Here is a 19,850-nt window from a genome sequence, read left to right as displayed (position 1 = left end):
GTATGTGTGGTGCGTGTGTGAGTATTGTGGTATGTGTGGTGTGTGTGTGTGTGTGTGTGTGTGGTATGTGTGGCTGTGTGTATGTGTGTGTGCGGTATGTGTGGTGTGTGAGTGTGTGAGTATTGTGGTATGTGTGGTGTGTGTGTGTGTGTGGTATGTGTGGTGTGTGAGTGTGTGTGTGTATGTGTGTGTGTGGTATGTGTGGTGTGTGTATGTGAGTATTGTGGTATGTGTGGTGTGTGAGTGTGTGTGTGTGGTGTGTGAGTGTGTGTGTGGTATGTGTGGTGTGTGTGGTGTGTGTGTGGTATGTGTGGTGTGTGAGTGTGTGGTGTGTGAGTGTGTGGTTTTGTACACATTAATTCAGGTGCCCACTGCTGGAGATTCATGCAGTTGTCAGCCAACCCCCAACATGGGTGCCAGGAACACGAAAGCTCTTGACAGCTGAACCAACCCTCTGGCCCTGTGTAGTGGGTACTTTTGGTTTGTAGTCATCTCTTTTACTCTCTTTGTAGTATCCGTTGACAGCAGAAGGTCTTACGGGTGGATGAGGTGGCTTAGAGGCAACAGCGCTTGCCGCTAAACCTGATTTCTGCAAGTTGCCCTCTGACCTCTGCACATGTACTGTGGTGCATGTACACCATTCCCCCAAATAAGTAAATGTAAGAAAAAATCCAGTCCTTGTGGTACTGACAGACGTGTGGGTTCCCAGGGGCAGCTCATCTCCAGGGCCCCCTCCCCCAGCATCTTTTAGTCTCTGGTAATCTCCATCATCAGTTAACACCCATTCCTTCGATTCAGACTTAGTAGTCCATATTCTGTGCCTTAACTGGCATCTTGGTCTTCCCCGTATGCGGTGGTTTGAACAGGAATGGCCCCCATGGACTTGTGTTTGAATGCTTGGCCTACAGGGAGTCGTACTTGTTGGAGGAAGTGTGTTAGTGTCGGGGTGGGCTCATATGCTCATACTTCCTGTTGCCTGTGGATCAAGATGTAGAACTCACAGCTCTTTCTCCAGCGCCATGTCTGCCTGCACGCTGCCATGTCCCGCCATGATGGTCATGGACTGAACCCCTGAAACTAAGCCACACCCAACTCATTGGTTTCCTTTATAAGAGTTTCCGTGGTTATGGTGTCTTTTCATAGCAATAGGAACTCTAAGTCACCTTCTAACTGTAAAATGGACCTGTCTTTGTGTAATTATGCGTCAAGTGCTGTTGCTAAGCCAAAGCCTTCTGCCTGTTTACTGAAGGCAGTGGGACTGGGGGAGCGGAGCCTGAAAATGAGGTGGCATGTGGTCTCACACACTGGCCAGCTTTACTCAGAGCGTCGGCAGTTTAAACGCCGAGGGCTAGGAAGGCTCACCCGAGTAAAGTGTGCAGTCACACGCACAGCCACATGCAGAAAAAGCATGTTTTCCCGTAGAGGTACGTGAACAAATAGTAGCCATTTGGGATCAGTAATCTAAGTGAGCTCACTGCTAACCTGGAGGGTCACAGAAGCACATTCCAAGAACAACTCAGTGTTTTTGATAAAGCTGAGGTCACAGGACTCTTGTTGTCTTGATGCTTCCTCACAAGCACTCAGGGTTCTTCTCACACAGCTGCATCCTTGGACTGTGTCCTGACACCTATCCAGTGCTCCATCTAGATAAAACAAGTGTATTTCTGGTCAGAACGGCATTGGGGATATGAGGCTTCCTCTGTCCTGCAACACAGGCATCAGTCACAGCTCTTGGTAAAAAATGCTCCATTCCCCACAGGCACATTCCTCACCTGAGGAGTCATGGTGGGTGAGCCTTAGTAGTTCAGAGCTGTGTTCTCTGTGCTTTTGTTGTTGAGTGGGGGCTGCCTGGTTTCTGGAAACTTCCTCTCTTGCTTATTCATAAGATTTCTTTTAAAGGAAGATTTCTCTTTCTCTCTATCTTTTTTTCAAGACAGGGTTTCTCTATATTATTTTGGGGACTGTCCTGGAACTCACTCTGTAGACCAGGCTGGCCTAGAACTCACAGAGATCCACCTGCCTCTGCCTCCCGAGTGCTGGGATTAAAGGCGTGCGCCACCAACGTGCCTGGCAGAAGATCTCATTTTAAATAACAAGTAAAATTTTTACTGGTGTCTTTATAGCTTTCGTCTGTGTATTGTCAAATGTTCAGTAAAACAAAAATCTCTAAACAAATCCCAGTTATGCCTTTTTCCCATTACGGTTTTCCTGGTGTTGAGGATGGGGCCAAGAACACACCCAGACTCACTGCATACGCAGTCTTCCACTATGCAGCCCCTGATGAATAATTGGGGAAGACTTCCTACAGAAAGCTTCCCCACAGCGATTACATTCATAGATAGGGTTTCTCTACTTCTAGGGTTTCTCGGGTGTAAGATAAGGAAAGAGATCTTTAAATGTTGTTCCACGTTAATTACCCCGTATGGGGTTTCTCTCCAGTATGAGTTCTCCTTCCTACATGTGATATGGTGAGCGCTACAGTGGGTTTCACTTGTAAGGTTCTCACCATTATAACCCTCAGAAAAGCAGCAAGGTCACAGCTCTGACTGAAGGATTCCTCACATTTATGAAATTCATAATTTTCTAAAAAAAAACCCACCTTTGTTTCCTGAAAATCTGAGCCATCTGGCTATAGAGTTTCCCATATTTATTACACCAATCGATATTAATTTCAGAATGATTTCATGCCTAGTGAGGGCTGCACACGCTCTGCATAGTCCTGTCGCACCCCAGCTTTTGAAGGCTCTCTCTCCTGTGTGGGTTCTCAGAAATGCAGTGGGGGAGAGCCTGCCGAGGGGTCCCCACACTCAGCACATTGGTTTTATTCCAAACTAAGTTCTTCTGTGCTTTGTTATGTTACTCACCGTTGTTGCTATGATAAAAATCCCTGGCTACTGCAGCCTGAGCAGGGACGGGTGTGTTTGGGCTTGCGGTTTCAGGTTCACAGTCCCCCAAAGCAGGGAAGGCATGGTGGCAGGCGGTTCCACGGGGATGGGAACCTGAGGCTGGGACTCCTCAGTTCTCCACTGCTCAGTTCGTCAGGAAGCAGAGAAGGAAGACGCCAACTTCCTCTCCTTTCCATCCTTTTTCTTTTTTAACTTTTTATTCAACCTAAGATCTCAGGTCATGGTATGGTGTCACTAACATGAGCGATGGGACTTCTCTCCTTCGTTAATTGTCTCTGGAAACGCTCTCACAGACTTGTCCAAGGGCGTATCTCCTAGGTGATTCTAAACCCAGTTGGCAGGGAAAATTAATGATCATATTTTCTTAGTGTTGAATTATCCTAGAAACATTTCCACATTTTTTTTGAGACAGGGTTTCACTGTGTAGCTCTGGCTGTCTTTGAACTCACTCTGTAGACCAGGCTGGCCTCGAACTCACAGAGATCCACCCGCCTCTGCCTCCCGAGTGCTGGGACTAAAGGCATGCACCACCACTGCCCGGCACATTAGTTTCTTTTAAAGAGGTTTTCCACAGCATCCTGTTCCCTGTGGTCCCTGGCACGGGAGTTCCAGCGCAGCATTTGTAAACCTCAGTGCGTCTCAGAATTCGTTTCCGGTGTGAGTTCTCTGGTGGCGTGTGAGGGGAGCGCTGCAGCTGAAACTCTTCCCCTTTGCTGCCCGCCCATGTCCTCTTGTATGCATTGCCTGTGTGATGAGCGCCGCGGGAGGCCTTCCCTCATTTGTCCCACCCGGAGGTTTCGTTCCACTGCGAGTCTGTTTTAAGGCCTGGATACTTCCTACAAGTATCTCTACTTTTATCCCTCACACGGGACTTCTCTGCTGCGTGAGTTTTCTGGTGTTCAGTGGGATGAAAACTCACAGTGAAAGGTGCTCCACACGCGTTGGACCCACAGGCTCTTCTGCTGCGTAACGCACGTCTGCTCCCTCAGGAGTGCGTCACTGACGGAGACCCTTCCCACCACTGTACCACTTACTGTCTTAGCAGAACTGATTTGTGATGGCCCATCAAGGATGGCTGTAATAACGTACCCTTTGCAAAAGCCATCTTGTTTTGCAAAGTCTTTAAAATTACTTTTACGTGTGAGTGAGTGCACTGCCCGGGAAATCCAGAAGAGAGCAGCAGGCAGTGTGTCCCTGGGTTTGCAGTTACGGGCAGTTGTGAGTTGCTCTGTGTGGATTCTGGGAACAAAACTGGGTTTCTCTGCAAAAGCAGTACCTGCCCTGACCCTCTGAGCCATCTCTCCAGCCCTGTCCAGGGTCTATGAGACATCACATTATCTTTGGATTTTTGCTGGAGTCTTTTTTTTTTTTTTTCTCTCCAGACAGGGTTTCTCTGTGTGGCCTTGGAGGCTGTCCTGGAACTCGCTCTGTAGATCAGGCTGGCCTCGAACTCACAGAGATCCGCCTGCCTCTGACTCCAGAGTGCTGGGATTAAAGGTGTGTGCCACCATTGCCTGAGCGTTAGTTATCCCCGGTGGTTCAGAGGAAACCGCAAGCACGTCTCTCTCTCTGAAGAAGACCCCTTGCTTGGCGAAGCGGCACTTTCTGAATGTTCCCGCTCTTTGTTCGCTCTCCAGGAGGAACGCATTGTCAATCACATGGCGGCGAAGATCATCGAGAATGTTTGCACCACATTTTCTGTCCAGGCGCAGGGCTTCATCACCGGGGAAGTCGGGCCTGTCCTGTGGCACCTGTTCAGGCACTCCACCGTGGACTCCCTGAGGATAACAGCCATATCGGTAAGTAAGGCTTCTCTGGAGGATGCTCCCGGGGGCGCAGGCGCCGTGTTTGAAGAACTGCGCCCGAGCGAGGTGGATTCAGCGGGAAAGGCAGAAGCGTTGGGGTATAAGTAGCTCAGGAGTTTCCTAAAGCAGAGCTCTCAACACCGGCCCTGGAGAGTTTGGGGCTTTGCGGGGTGTGGTGTTCATTACTGGTTAAGCCACCTGGAGCCGAGCTTGGATTCTTAGACAGCCGGTGGGGTCCCACTCACGTGTCTGACTTTATGGCTCCAAAGCGAGTGACGAAGAGGCAGGGCTTGTGCCCTCTCTGTTGAGCAGGGTCGGGTGACATCTGTAGGGGCGGGGGGCCGGGTGACATCTGTAGGGGCGGGGTACCCGGTGCCCTCCAAGTCTGTGATGGGTCTACGCTCCTGTTCCCACAGGCCCTGTGCAGAATCACACGCCAGTCCCCTGCAGTCTTCCAGAATGTCATCGAGAAGGTGGGACTCAACGCTGTCATCAGCTCCCTGGCGTCCTCCATCTGCAAGGTGCAGCAGTACATGCTGACCCTGTTTGCGGCCATGCTGTCCTGTGGGATTCACCTGCAGCGGCTGATCCAAGAAAAGGTCTGACTCTGCGCTCAGCTCTGCTGAAAAACCCGTCTTCCCCCCCCCCCCCCACAGCGGTGCGCTGGGCACGGACTGCCATCCCTGTAGGGTTAGGTGTCATCCCAAAGAGGCCGTTTGGTGGTAAGGAGGCAGCGGCGCATGGCTCCTGCCACCTTGCTTCAGTGAGGAGAAGCCACAGAGCTCGTGAGGCTTCCCCCGTGCTGCTGTTTCCACGCGGCGGCCAAGTAGCCCAGCCTTCCTCTTGTGCTCTGTTCTCCTTAGCGGGAGGGGTGCCCCTGTCTCTGTCCCCTCCGACCGTGCCCATTCCTCCCAACCCTTGTCACCTCTTGAGTCTTCGTCCCCTGTCGTGATTTCATCTCCACTAGGCCTCTTGATGACCTTTATCTGGTTCCCAGTCTCTGTGGTGGCTGTGACTAGGTCTCCGTGATGGCTGTGACCAGGTCTCCGTGATGGCTGTGGCCAGGTCTCCATGGTGGCTGTGACCAGGTCTCCGTGGTGGCTGTGGCCAGGTCTCCATGGTGGCTGTGGCCAGGTCTCCGTGGTGGCTGTGACCAGGTCTCCGTGGTGGCTGTGACCAGGTCTCCGTGGTGGCTGTGACCAGGTCTCCGTGGTGGCTGTGACCAGGTCTCCGTGGTGGCTGTGACCAGGTCTCCGTGGTGGCTGTGACCAGGTCTCTGTGATGGCTGTGACCAGGTCTCCGTACCAGCCTTTCTCCACTTGTCACTTCTTGCCCTGATGAAGAGCAATGCATACTGCTGTCATCTCTGTGGCTGTGGTATGTTTGGAAACGTAGACACTTATGTCTGCTGCGTGCCCTGCTGCCTCAGAACCCACAGGTGAATGCTGTGTGTGCTGAGCGATTTGACCCTAACGTTTCAGAAATCTGTGTACAACGTGTGTACAGCGAGGTGCCAACAGTTAAAATAAGACCACGTTTGTACGCAAGTTTGTAAGGTAATGAGTCAAAAGGCGACCTGTTCTTGGCTGTGTGGTGTTTCCCAACTGTAAGTGGAATTCTTAATTGGTCTAGACAATAAAAAGCCGGAGTCAGATACAGAGGGAAACGCTGAGAGATCAGAGAGAAGGAGCAAGCCATGGCACACCTCACCTCCTTAGCATCTCAGCAGACAAGAGAGTGACTTCCTGTTTCTCCCTGCTTATATCCTGTTTCTTCCCAGTTACCTCACTTCCTGTCTGTCTGTACAGACCTCCAGGCCACTATGGTTAGCTCCTGGCACGCTCCATTCTCTGACCCTCAGACAGGCTTTATTTGTACAAGCAAGGTTTCACCATGCACAACTTTTTAAAAGGAATGTTCCTGCAGTATTCTAGACACCTGGGCCAGGGATGGGGAAGCACACTTTAATATCTGAGTCATCATTCATTCTCCCGTCCATCTGTCCATCCGTCTGTCCATCTGTCCATCCATCCATCCATCCATCCATCCGTCCATCCGTCCATCCCTCTGTGCTGGGAATGGAGTCATTTGCTTTCACTGCTGGGCCTGCCCCTGCCCCTGCAGTACCCCCACTCTTAGGACAGAGGTTTGTAAATCTCAATGGCAGGTCTTGAATGGGGCCATTGAAACCCACTGTTGGCTGTGGTCCTACTGTATTAAATGCTGTCTATTGTTTTTTTTTATATTTAAAGTTAGAATTTTTACATTAATAACACACTTGCATGGTACCTTAGTTTCTGTTGCTGTGATAAAATTCTCTGACAAACAGGCTTAAAGAAAAGGATAAGGTTTATTTTAGCTCACAGTCGAGGTTACAGTATTGTCATGGTGGGGAAGTCAAGGTTACAAAGCTTGAAGCCGCTGCTCTCGTCATCCGCAGCCAGGAAGCAGAGAGTGACAACTGCTCAGCTCCTTCCTTCATCTGTACAGACGGGATCCAGACCAGGGATTGGCTCCACCCACAGTGGGCGGGCCCTTCCAAGCCTTTCTGTTCCCAGAGTGAAGCACACTTGGCCTTCCCTCCAGTTGGATGTTCAGACTTCTGTGGCTGCCAGCAAGTGTTTTCAGCAGTCTGCGTGTCTAGATTTGCTATTCAGTCTTCCAACTTATTAAACGCTACGATCATTTTATAGAAATAGTCACTCTTTATTGTGAGAGTTGTGGTCAGAGAGGCTGAGGGCTTTAGCAGAATTATTTTTTAAACTCTCAGTACACTGTGGTATAATATTTTAAAAAGTCAGGAAAATGAGATACATTCATTGTTTGATGCTGTGTAACTACATTTCCATGTCTGTGAAACGAATGAATGGGTAACAGAAGAGTGATTGCTCACTTTTATTTAGTATTGGCCCTTTCTCCCACCCAGGTACCAACCAGGTCCCACTCTGCCTGGCTTCTGAGATCAGATGAATTGAAAGTATTGTGGCCGAGGCAGGGCCTGGCCTTTCTTTTCTGTACATACACTAAGGGGGCACCTGGATTTGAACCGGGGACCTCTTGATCTGCAGTCAAATGCTCTGCCACTGAACTGTGCCCCTCTGCAGATCCTCATATAGTGTGCTCTGACAGCGAGGCTGGGAAAGGGGAACCCAACTTTAAAAGGGGGTCCCAGCTAGAAAAATGGATCCAACCAGAGAAGGGGGTCCTGGCTGGGGAAGAGTCCTGGTTATTGTAGGATTGCAGTGAATGCCCCAGTTTCCCACAGGTCTTCATTGGCAGTGCTTTGCCAGGGGATAGTGTTGGGGGGCCCTGTCAGGATCAGATGAGGTCTAGGATGAGGATCAGATGAGGCAGTCCCTTTGCTAATGGAACTGGGTGCATTTTGTTTTCATTGTATTTGACTGAAACAGAGTAGCAACTGTTCAGTAGTTCTCTGTGTTGCAGGGTAAACCTTGTTCCTTTGGCTTTGCATGGGCATGCTTGGTTACTTGTGTCTGTGTGCTTATATTGTATGCACATTTGTGTTTGGTATGCTCACTTATGCATGCATAGTTGGAGATATTTTGTAGCATTTTTCTGGGATTTGAAGCTTCCATCATAGAGACAGACTGATTCAGAAGCTAAACAACTTACAAGGCTCAGGAAGTACCTGAAACTGACCAGACTCACACGGCTCCTCCGTCCCCAAGGTTATATCAGGCCGAGGAGAGACCTTCCATTTGGTTGGGCAGTCTGCACATCATGCAAAGATGGCAGCTTTACTAAGTCTGTGTCTAGGCTGGGTGGGCTCTTTGGTGGTGCAGTTGCCTTTGAGTTATCCACCCTCCTGTGAGTAACTCTTCACTCGTGCTCAACTCATTGCTTCTCCAAGTGTGGCTTTGGTAGTTGTGTCTTTGGTCTGCTCTCTCTGCCCTGTTTGGGGTGAGCAGATATTTGTTTACAGAGACAGGATGGCTTCCCACCTTACTAGGTTTTGAGGCAGAGTCTCTTACTGGACACAGTGTTTGCAGTTTTGGCTTGGTCAGCTGACTTGTGAACATATTCCCAGAATTCTCCTGTCTGTTACCTGACTCCTAGCACTGGGGTTTTAGGTGTAGGCTGCCAGGCCTGGCTTTTACATGGGGTCTGGGAGCTAGTCCTCTGGCTTGTTCAACAAGTGCTCTTCTACCCACGCAGCCATCTCCCGGGCTTCTTAGTTATCTTCTTATGATAAACTTTTAAGAAAAACTGCCCAGTTACTCTTGCAGTTGAAAGCTTTTCTCTGTTCTGCTTGGTCTCTTCTGCCCACTGGTCCCCACAGCTGTTTATAAAAATAATCACTTAGAGGCTTAATATTAATTACAAATTGTTTATCCCATAAGCCCAGGCTTATTAGTAACTAGCTCTCACAACTTAAATTAACTCATTTCCATTATTCTATATTTTGCCACGAGACTTGTGGCTTGTTACCTCACCTCTTGCTTTCTTGGTGGCTGCTGGCATCTCCCTGTGACTTCTTTCTCCCTGCATCTCTGCTTGGATTTCCCACCTAGCTATATTCTGCCCTGCCATAGACTAAAACAGCTTTATTCATCAACCAATAAGGACAACACGTATCTGTAGCATACAGAAGGACATCCCACATTGTACTCATTTTTAAAAGGCCCTTTTCCTACGGAGTTTATTTGTGATAGTGTGATTGACTATATTACGAATCGCCGCAATGCTAGTCAAAGGCCCAATGTGGCGTGTGGCAGAAGCTCCATGCCTCAGGGCTGTGTGAAGTTCATGGTCAAATTCCCTTTCTTCCCTTCAGGCTATTTTTCTGTCTCAGCCCAAACACGCAGTGGTCCCGTGGCGAATTCCTGTTTTCTTCTCTTCACACGCTCCATCTCTGTGACTTCAGGGAGCCACAGAAGTTAGTTTCACAATGTTGACAGCTGTGGCTCTTTAGACATTTTGCCCTGAAATCACACAGGTCACAAAGTTGGATATGTCCTCTCACATTAACACACAGGCAAAAGGCTGCCCTCAGACCTTAGAGGAGAAAGGTCCAGAAGGCCCCAGCTGAGTAGAAAGGTGCTGGCATCCAGCCTCAGAGAACCTTGGCATACCACGGCTTCAGAAACAAAACCACCCTCTCAGAAAGACTCGCCGGAGCCACTTGTGACGAGGAATTGAACATCAGCACCAAGAGTAGCACAGTGACGGAGGCCCAGGGCGTGTGTGTCCAGTGACGGAGGCCCAGAGGTGTGGGTGTTCAGTGACGGAGGCCCAGAGGTGTGGGTGTTCAGTGACGGAGGCCCAGGGGCATGTGTGTTCAGTGATGGAGGCCCAGGGGCATGTGTGTCCAGTGACGGAGGCCCAGAGGTGTGTCTAGTGACAGAGTCCCAGAGGTGTGGGTGTCCAGTGACGGAGGCCCAGAGGTGTGTCTAGTGACAGAGTCCCAGAGGTGTGCGTATGTCAAGTGACAGAAGCCCAGAGGCGTGGGTGTGTCCGATGAAAAGTTTCATACACGAATTTGGTAGAATAATTCAGAGTTCCATTCCCGTGTGTACCTGTCACCAACAACAGTCCACACGGACAACTGATGTCATTTGATTCAAGTACATTCCTTCCTCTCTGCATTATCACGGGGTTAAAAAATCCTGACACCATCTCATTGTTCAATTCAGTAACAACTTAGGTCGTTTTTTTTTTTTTACATGCATTTGTGTGTGTGTGTGTGTGTGTGTGTGTGCGTGCATGCCTATAACTATATCTACATATGAGATTGCACACCTCAGCATGCATGTAGAGGTCGTAATACAGATCGCAGGAGTCCAGCCTCTGGTGTGGTTCCTGGGGATCACATTGCCAGCATCTGCTGTGAGCGTGTTTACCATCTTGCCAGCACTGTCAGTCCCTGATACCCGTCAGGGCCACAGTTTCTTCATGTCTTACACGTGACTCTTCGATAGACATCTGAAGTGGGATCTAACCACGGCTTCTGCCCCACGTCCACTGGTCTGCCTAATCCTCTCGGCACTGAGGTCCCCTGCGTCTTTTTCCATCTTTGTAATGGATTTTTGAGCATAGGATTCAGAATCCTGTGAACTTTGCCCCACCTGGGTTTTGCTGGTTGGATGTAGCAAACACTGTAAGAACAGGGCATCTTATGACACGTTTTGTGTGTGATTTTTGTGCCGTGTGTTTACGGGTTTGGATTCCTGGGGGAGGGCAAACTCCACCAGGGAGTGGATTGCTCCCGAGACAGCTGTCACTCACCTGCCTGTTTTCTCACGTGTGGAGTAGTAGTGGCTCGGGGCACTTACAGTACCATCCGATCCGCATCCGGTTTCGGGGGCATCAGCAGCCTTCAGTGATGTCTACCTGTGCCGGGCTCTACCTCATCCGAGCCCTGCCATTTACCTTCATCACTTAGGGTCCCTCCGCTGGAAAGACGTCTGAGGAACAATCTGGTGCACTTTACTGGAGCAAAGGCAGGGTAAACACTTTGTTCATATGTTTACTGGTTTGCAGAATAATGAGTTGGTTGCTCAGCGGTCTCCAAAGGCTGCTTCTTTGAGTGTTCTCATGCTCACACAGACTTCATCATTTGGCTGTGTCAGTGTAGCACAGAACGGCTTCTGTTTCTAAAGGCTGTGAGCTGCCTCCTGGGGCTTCTCGTCTTCACTCCCGTGGTCCTCGCGTCTTGCCGTGTGATATGACAATAGTTTCCGGCTTGGATGTCTTGTCTCTGGATCTGAAGCAGCCTGTCTCTCTAAGGAGTCTGACGGGGACTCTCCTTGGGCTTGGGCTGTCATCTCTAGTCTTTTTGACTGATGCAGCCAGTGAGTGGCTACTTAAAAATGCGTCATCTGCTTGCGGTGACATTCCTAGCTACACTTTTGTTAGTTTCTTTCTTTTTTTTTAATTTAAGCTGAAAATACTGTTTTCCTAATGTGATATAATTTTACTGTTTTCTAATGTTTGGTCAGGGTGGTAGCACTAATATAGTTTCAAATATAATTCTTGTGTGTGTGTATGTGTGTGTGTGTGTGTGTATGTGTTTGTACTTGGGGCAGTGTCACGTAGGGAAGTGCAATCATGCTTTATATTCTCTTATGCTCTACTCTGTGACTCTGCTAATCCACATATACTGAGGTGTTTACTTAATTTTTAAAAATTAGGAGTGTATTAAAAAGTAGTTCAATTGATTTTTCTTTTGAGGCAGGGTTTCTAGTGTCCCAGGCTGGTCTTGAACTCCCTCTGTAACTCAAAATGACCTTGAGCTGACGCTCCTGATCCCAAATGCTGGGGTTGTGATTGCACACTACCAAGTCAGGCAGTGGTGCTGGGAATGGGACCCGGGGTGACACAGTGCATGCTGGGAAAGCCCTCTAACACTGAGCCACACAGCTGCGGCCCTTAGTTTGTCGTATAATCATTTAAAATACTAACTTGGCAGCTGGGGAAATGGCTCAGTGGGTAAGAGCACGTATGAGGACAGGGTTTCAAGTCCCAGCACCCACTCCGACAGCCAGGTGTGGCTCCTACGCTGTCGTGAGGGGCTTGGTGGCTGCCAGACACATTGGCTACAGGCTCAGATGAGAGACATTATATCAAAGGCAGAGATCAGGCCGGTACCTAAAGTCTTCCCTTTAGCCTCTGTGTGTACACGTAGGCATGGGCACCGATCTCCCCAACTTGACTGATGGGTCAGTTCGAGAAAGAGCCTCGTGGAGCCCGTGAGATGGCTCAGTGGTTAAAGACACCTTTTGCCAAACCTGATGACCTGCATTCGATTTCTAGAATCCACACAGAGGAAGGAGAGAGCCAGTTTGCAAAAGTTATTCTCTGATTTGTACACAGGTGTGCTGTGGTAACACAACACACACACACACACGCACACACGCACACGCACACACACACACGCACACACACGCACGCACACGCACACACACGCACACGCACACACACGCACACACGCACGCACACGCACACACACGCACACACACACTCACACACACGCACACACACGCACACACGCACACACACACGCACACACACGCGCACACACACGCGCGCACACACACGCGCACACACACGCACACGCACACACACGCACACGCACGCACACACACTGCTTGATTTTTGTCAACGTGGTGCAAATCTAGACATATATGAGAAGAGGGAATCTTAATTGAAAGAATGCCTCTGTCAGATTGGCCTGTAGGGAAAGTCTGCCGAATATTTTCTTGATTGTGGTTGATGTGGGCGGGCCCACCTCTGGGCAGATAGTCCTGGGTTCTACAAGAAAGCAGGCTGAGTGAGCCATGGGGAGCAAGCCAGTGAGCAGCTCACCTCCATGGCCTCTGCTTCAGCTCCTGTCTTCTGGCTCCTGCCTGAGCTCCTGCCCTGACTTCCCTTCATGATGGACTGCGAGCTGTGAGATGAAATTAACCCTTTCCTCCTTCAGTTGCTGTGGTTGTGGTTTTTTAGCACAGCAATAGGAACCACATCCAAGACACCTGTTTCCTTCCTCAAAGCGTAAAGTTTTCTGTTAGATAACCCACTTTAATCTCCCTTTAAGAATATAAGCAAGGGGGCTGGAGAGATGGCTCAGGGGTTAAGAGCACTGGCTGCTCTTCCAGAGGTCCTGAGTTCAAATGGCAGCAACTACATGGTACCGTCTTCTGGCCTGCAGGGATGAACACTGTGTACATAATAATAATAATAATAAAAAAGAACATAAGCAGATGTATCCGCCTGCCTGCCTTCCAGCCTGCCTGCCTTCCAGCCTGCCTGCCTTCCAGCCTGCCTGCCTTCCAGCCTGCCTGTCTGTCTATCTTTCTGCCTGTCTGTCTATCTTTCTGCCTGCCTCTCTGTCTATCTTTCTGCCTGTCTGTCTATCTTTCTGTCTGTCTGCCTGTCCTCTGTGTATTCACATAACTGCTCTTTTCTCTGTCTCTCCCTCCATCTCTGACTCTGCTTCTCTCCCTGTCATCTATGTCTGTGTGAGGAAGATGTTAATGTAACCCTCCCCACCTCTGCCTGGGGATGGACCAAGCACCCAGCAGAGCCCAGCAGTTCTCTCTCACCGAGCAGGACTTCTTATAGAAAACGGCCCCGATTGGTAAGTCCCACTGGGCTGGAAGAGTAGTGGTCTACGTGGGGAGACGCAGCTTTCTGCAGTGTGGACCCTTGTCTCTGGACACTCTCCATGATCGTGTGGCATCTATGTCTTGGGTGTGCAGGGGCCCCATGCCCATTTGTGTCACCCAGGACTCTGTGGTGACGTCAGCTGATGTGAACCTCAGCAAGCGCTGGGTCCTGGGCTGACTGGTGGCAAAGGCAGCAAGGCCTGTGTATGGATCTGTGCTCAGCTGAAGCTAAGATCTTTGGTAGGACCCGTCATGTTCTCCCCTCCTGAGATAAAAGGTGGCACAGGCCACCTCACAGGCATCCGTTTCTATGGTTTTTGGTGGGATACAGAGCGAAAAAGTCTTGTTCAAAAACCTCTGGATTTACTAAACGTTTACTAAGTTTGCCACCAATATTAATAGGAAAACACACAGATTTTGAGTTCATACATATTTTTTTAATGAGGAATAGGGTTCAAAAAACCAGTAAAAGAGTCAGAGACAGCCCCAGCCCCCACTGTTAGGAGCCCCACAGGAAGGTCAGCTACACAGCTGTCTCATGCATGCAGAGGGCCTGGGTCAGTCCCTGGGTGTTGGCTCGGTCTCTGTGAACCCCTACGAGCCCAGATTATTTGGTTTTGTGGGTTTTCTTGTGACGTCTTTGACCTCTCTGGCTCCTATAATCCTTCCTCCCCCCTCTTCTTCAGGATTCCCTGAGCTCTGCCTAATGTTTGACTGTGGGCCAGCTTCTGTTTCCATCAGTTGCTGGATGAAGCCTCTCTGATGACCACTGGGCTAGACACCAATCCGTGTGGATGGCAGAATATCGTTAGGCATCATTACATTGACTTTTTTTTCTCCAGTTATATTTGGCTCTATCCTAGGTCTCTGGGCCATCCAGCCTCTGGGTCCTGGTGCTCCAGGCAGTGTTGGGGTGGGCTCACTCTCCCGACATGGGAATCAGGCTAGACCAGTCACTGGTCGGCCACCCTTATCCCAGCACATCCCATAGGCAAGACAGACTGTAGGCCAAAGGGTATGTGGCTGGGACGGTGTGTTACTCCCTCCACTGGAAGTCTTGTCTGGTCACTGGATGGCCAGTTCAGGCTTCATGTCCCCTGTTGCTAGGAGTCTTGGCTTGGGTGGTCCCTGTAGATTCCTGTGAGTTTCCCTGCACCAGGTTTCTGCCTGAGCCCCTTTCCAGTTCCCTCTTCCGGCACTCTCCCCCTTCATCTCTCCCCCACCTGACCCTCCTGCCTCCATCCCCACCACCCCCAGTCCACCCACAAGATCTCTCCTGTCCCCACCCCCAGCCCTCCTTGTTACCTAGCCTCTCTGGGTCTGTGGATTGTAGCCTGGTTATCTTTTACTTTACAGCTGTTATCCACTTACGAGTGAGTGCAAACCATGTTTGCCTTTCTGGGTCTGGGTTACCTCACTCAGGATGATTTTTTTTCTAGTTCCATCTATTTGCCTGCAAATTTCATGATGTCATTTAACATCTTTTTAACAGCTGAGTAGTACTCCATTGTGTAAATATGCCACATTTTCTTAATCCATTCTTTGGTTGAGGGACATCTAGGTTGTTTCCAGTCTCTGGCTATTATGAATAAAGCTGCTATGAGGATAGTTGAGCAAGTGTCCTTGTGGTATGATTGGACATCCTTTGGTTATATGCCCAAAGGTGTTATAGCTGGGTCTTGGGGTAGATCAGTTGCCAATTTTCTGAGAAATGGCCATATTGATTTCCAAAGTGGCTGTGCAAGTTGTCACTCCCGCCAGCAGTGGAGGAGTGCTCCCCTTGCTCCACATCCTCTCCAGCATGAGCTGTCACTTGTGCTTTTGATCTTAGCCATCTGACAGGAGTAACTTGTAATCTCAGAGTCCTTTTGATTTGCATTTCCCTGATGACTAAGGATGTTGGATATTTCTTTCAGTGTTTCTCAGTCATTTCCAATTCTTCTGTTGAGAATTCTCTGTTTAGATCTGTATACCATCTTTAAATTGGATTATTTGGTTTTTTTTGATGACTAGTTTCTTGAGTTATTTATATATTTTGGAAAGCAGTTCTCTGTCAGATATGAGGTTGGTGAAGATTTTTCCCCACTCTGTAGGCCGCTGTTTTGTCTTATTGACAGTGTCCTTTGCCTTACAGAAGCTTTTCAGTTTCAGGAGGTCCCATTTATCAATTATCCATCTCAGTGTCTGTGCTACTGGTGTAATGTTTAGAAAGTGGTCTCCTGTGCCAATGCGTTCAAGGCTACTTCCCACTTTCTCTTCTGTAAGGTTCAGTGTTTCTGGATTTATGTTGAGGTCTTTGATTCACTTGGAGTTGGTTTTTTTGCAGGATGATAGATAGGGACCTATTTGCATTCTTCTACATTCTGACATCCGGTTATGCCAGCACCGTTTGCTGAAGATGCTGTCCTCGTCCCATTGTATAATTTTGGCTTCTGTGTCAACAATCAGGATTTACACCTGGGTCTTTGAATCAGTTACATTGAGCCACCTGTCTGTTTTTATGCCAATACTATGCTGTTTTTTGTTACTGTAGTTCTGTAGCAGAGCTTAAAACCGAGGATGGTGAAGCCTCCGCAAGTTCTTTTATTGCACAGGATTGTTTTAGGTATCTTTTTTTTCCCCCATATGAAGTTGAGTATTGTTCTTTAAGGTCTATAAAGAATTTTGGTGGGATTTAATAGGGATTGTGTTGAATCTGTAGAATGTGGGACTCGGGTGTGATCCAGGGAGATCAGGACCCAGGAGGGATCCAGGGCTTGTAGTTAGTTGTACCTGGGAGAAGGGAATAAGAAAAGTCAGGAAAGTTGTGAGTCTGGCTAGTATGGTGAGAATTGTGGCTAATATGGTGAGGATTGTCAGAATAGGGTGAGCACGTGCCTGGTGCTTGGTGTAGAAGGCTGCCTGTGCCCACACCTGAGCTAATGGCAACTACCACTTCTTGGCTTTGGGTCTGTTCCCAGCCATGCCTCAAGTTTTCTCTCCTGCCTGAAATGTGAGCACTATGCCTCTTGACTTCTAACCCCTTGACTGGTTATCCCTTAAAAATAGACCAGGAACTTGGAAAGGAGACACACATGGATTCAGTGTCAATACATAATCTGCAGAGTGGTTTCAGGTCTGCTGTCCACCCGTGGTAAACAAACTTCTGTGTCACTCTTGATGTCCCTGTACTATGCAGCCATTCCTCTAGCCTGGAACTCGGGAGCTTGACTGAGTGCGTGTGCGAGTGCGTGTGTGCGTGCGCTTGCATGTGTGTGTGTATGTGTGTGCATGCATGTGTGTGTGTGTGTGTGTGTGTGTGTGTGCCCCTTTCCTGTTTGCATCTGGGTCTAGAACCTGCCATAGTTTGATTCTGTCTGATAAGTGTCACTGGTCATTGCTTGCTGTTGAGAGACCCTTACGTTTTGGATGTTAGCACCATGTTTCTGTTCCTGTCAGTCACCGGGTGTGGCTCTTATGCAGGAGCTGTGTCTGTGTGGACATGTTGCCCCTGCTGAGACGGGGATCTGTATGCTCCTCTGGTCTCCCGTGGTCCATCTGCTTTCTCCACTCCCTGTTGTGTATCCGAGGCGTTGTTTTCCAGCCGGGCTGGATTTGAACTCAGCTCAGAATTTGAGCAAATCATTCCCCATTTGAAGATTTACCTTCTTCTTAAAATTTTTGAATATATTTTTAATTAAAATGTGTCACTTTTTCCTCCCTTCTCCTCCCCCTTGCCTCTTCAATGACTCCTCTCTCTAACCCTCTCATAACTCCCTTACAAGACACAGGTCTAGGAAATAGGATTCCATTTGCCCAGGAATTAAGGCCAACAATCGACAAGTGGGACCTTGTGAAAATCAATTGCTTTTGTCAACACGCACGGGCTAATTTCAGGTGTAAGTGAGATAGCACACGTGGGTTTGAACGAAACTAAGAATGAAAACATAGCTGATGGGGTCTTGTCGCCTGCCGCCTGTCTGATCACTACAGCGCACAAGCTGTTGGGTTGACCTTTCCATTATGCTTCCCCCAGGACTTCGTGTCGACAATCATCCGTTTGCTGGACAGTCCGTCCACCGCCATCAGAGCCAAAGCCTTCCTGGTGCTGCTTTACATCCTCATTCATAACCGGGACACGCTGCTGCTGAGCTGCCAAGCCAGGTACGGCGCCTCCGAGAGAGCGTCTGCGGGGCCCGTTGGTCCGTGGCGTGCGCGTGCGTGCATGTGTGTGTGTGTGCGTGCGTGTGTGTGTGTCCATTAGACGACTTTTATGTATCTAGTACTGAAAACATTTTCTAAAGTTTGCCAAGAGTTTTAATCCGCCTCTCTGCTATCCTCATCTTGTAAGCCCAGAGAGGGCCCTGAGCACAAGCAGGTGAGGTCTCAAGCTGGTGGGCTCTGTGCCTTCAGGGGACCAGAGGTTTCCCTGTAAGACAAAGGCTGAGGGGCTGAAGGCCCCATTGTAGTGGGGGGGGCATGAATATTTGCAGAACAGCTGGGCTCGTGTCTGCCTGTCACTTTGAGATTTTCTATTTTGTTTGTTCCTTTTAGAAAGGGATTAGTTTTGTAGCCTAGGCTAGCCTTGAACTCTTGGACCTCCTGCCTTAGCCTCCCCAGCACTGGGGTGGCAGGTGTGAACCGCCACACTGGGCTCTCTGCTCCACCCTTCCTGTCAAAGGAGGAGCTGTCCTGGGCGCCCCCAAAGTTCTGTTTGTGCGGGGCTCATTCTCACCAACATTTCTCAGTTCCTCAGCCCTGTTCCACTGGAGTCCAGAGAGTCCTGAAAATCTAGTCTGTACCTTTTCATTTGGAGCCAGGGGCTCCCTGCATAGCCCAGGCTGCCCTGGAGCTTACTGTGTAGCTCAGGCTAGCCTTGAAGTTGTGATCTTCATGCCTCAGTCTCCCCAAGAGGTGGGATTACCGACATCATGGAAACCCTGGGGTAGTTTGGTTAGGACTAGGGTCCTCCACCCCCTCCTGTGAGGGGCTGCCCTGCTCTAGGCAGTTATGGTGACCTCGGGAAGACGTGGTGGTCTCATGTGGAGGACGCTGCCCTGTGAACCCTCCCAGGGCAGCGCTAGGGTGTGGACTGCGGCCTGAAGGAGAGACGATCTCCCCTGGCCCTGGCTGCTGAACTTGGTCAGCCACTGAGCCGGGAGGACGTCCTGGTGCATGTAGGAAACCTTGGAGGAGAAAGAACAGGACCACCATGCAGCCCCTAGCGGAACAAGTGACCGAGGGGCCCGGAGAACCCCAGCTGTCAGTGTGACTCCACAAGAGGCTTTGTGGATGTCAGCAGAACTGGAAAGAGACGGCCCCTGCAGGGATGGCCCTGTGAACCAACGGCAAAGACTCGGGTGCGGCTTACAGCCCCCAGAAGACACGGAGCAGGTTCTGGAGATTCTGGGCGGGGGCAGGGGCAGGGGCAGATGATGTTTAACTCAGGACGTTGGTGCAGGCGTCTTCTGGATGCAGCCTCTCTGTTGGTGCTTGCTTGACGTGGACAGGGTTAGAAAGACCAGTGACTGAGGCAGAGAGGAAGATGGTGGCCAGGTGGGTGTGTTACCTCACAGCTGTGCTTTGAATGTTGGAAGGTGGCTGGCAGCTCGCTCACCCAGCAGGAAGGAAGCAGCGGAGGAGAAGGCTGGAATTGGGGACGGTGCTGCGAGGGTTAGAGCATGTCCCTGGAGATTGGATCCCCAGCCACTGTCCCCTGTAGAGAGCCCGGGGGCTCCTTGTCTCACGCACTGAGGTGGACAGCTGCAGAGGAACAACACCCAACACATGCACACAAACACACAGGCACACACAGACACGGGCATACATACACACACGTGTGTGCGCGCGCGCGCACACACACACACACACACACACACACACACACACACAGGCAAAGACAGGTCAGGGTTGGTGTGGAAGTGCTCTCCTTCATTACTGAAGCTGCTTCCATTGCCCTTGTTACCACACCCCTTCCTCTGGACACACCCCCTTCCCTGGACACACCCCTTCCTCTGGACACACCCCTTCCCCCT

The 19,850-nt window shown here is 49.8% G+C and overlaps 1 protein-coding gene across 1 annotated transcript in view; it reads left to right on the top strand.

Annotated features, from left to right (window-relative positions):
* The window catches only part of Ulk4 (unc-51 like kinase 4), a 267,099-nt gene that overhangs the window by 53,790 nt on the left and 193,459 nt on the right, over positions 1-19,850 (top strand). The window contains 3 exon segments of the mRNA XM_040739628.1: positions 4,544-4,705; positions 5,128-5,310; positions 17,852-17,979. Of these exon segments, the coding sequence (XP_040595562.1) occupies positions 4,544-4,705; positions 5,128-5,310; positions 17,852-17,979 (473 nt within the window).

Source organism: Mesocricetus auratus, unplaced genomic scaffold (genome assembly GCF_017639785.1).
Source record: "Mesocricetus auratus isolate SY011 unplaced genomic scaffold, BCM_Maur_2.0 Super-Scaffold_100691, whole genome shotgun sequence".
Lineage (NCBI taxonomy): Eukaryota > Metazoa > Chordata > Mammalia > Rodentia > Cricetidae > Mesocricetus > Mesocricetus auratus.
This window is presented reverse-complemented; position numbering and strand designations above follow the sequence as displayed.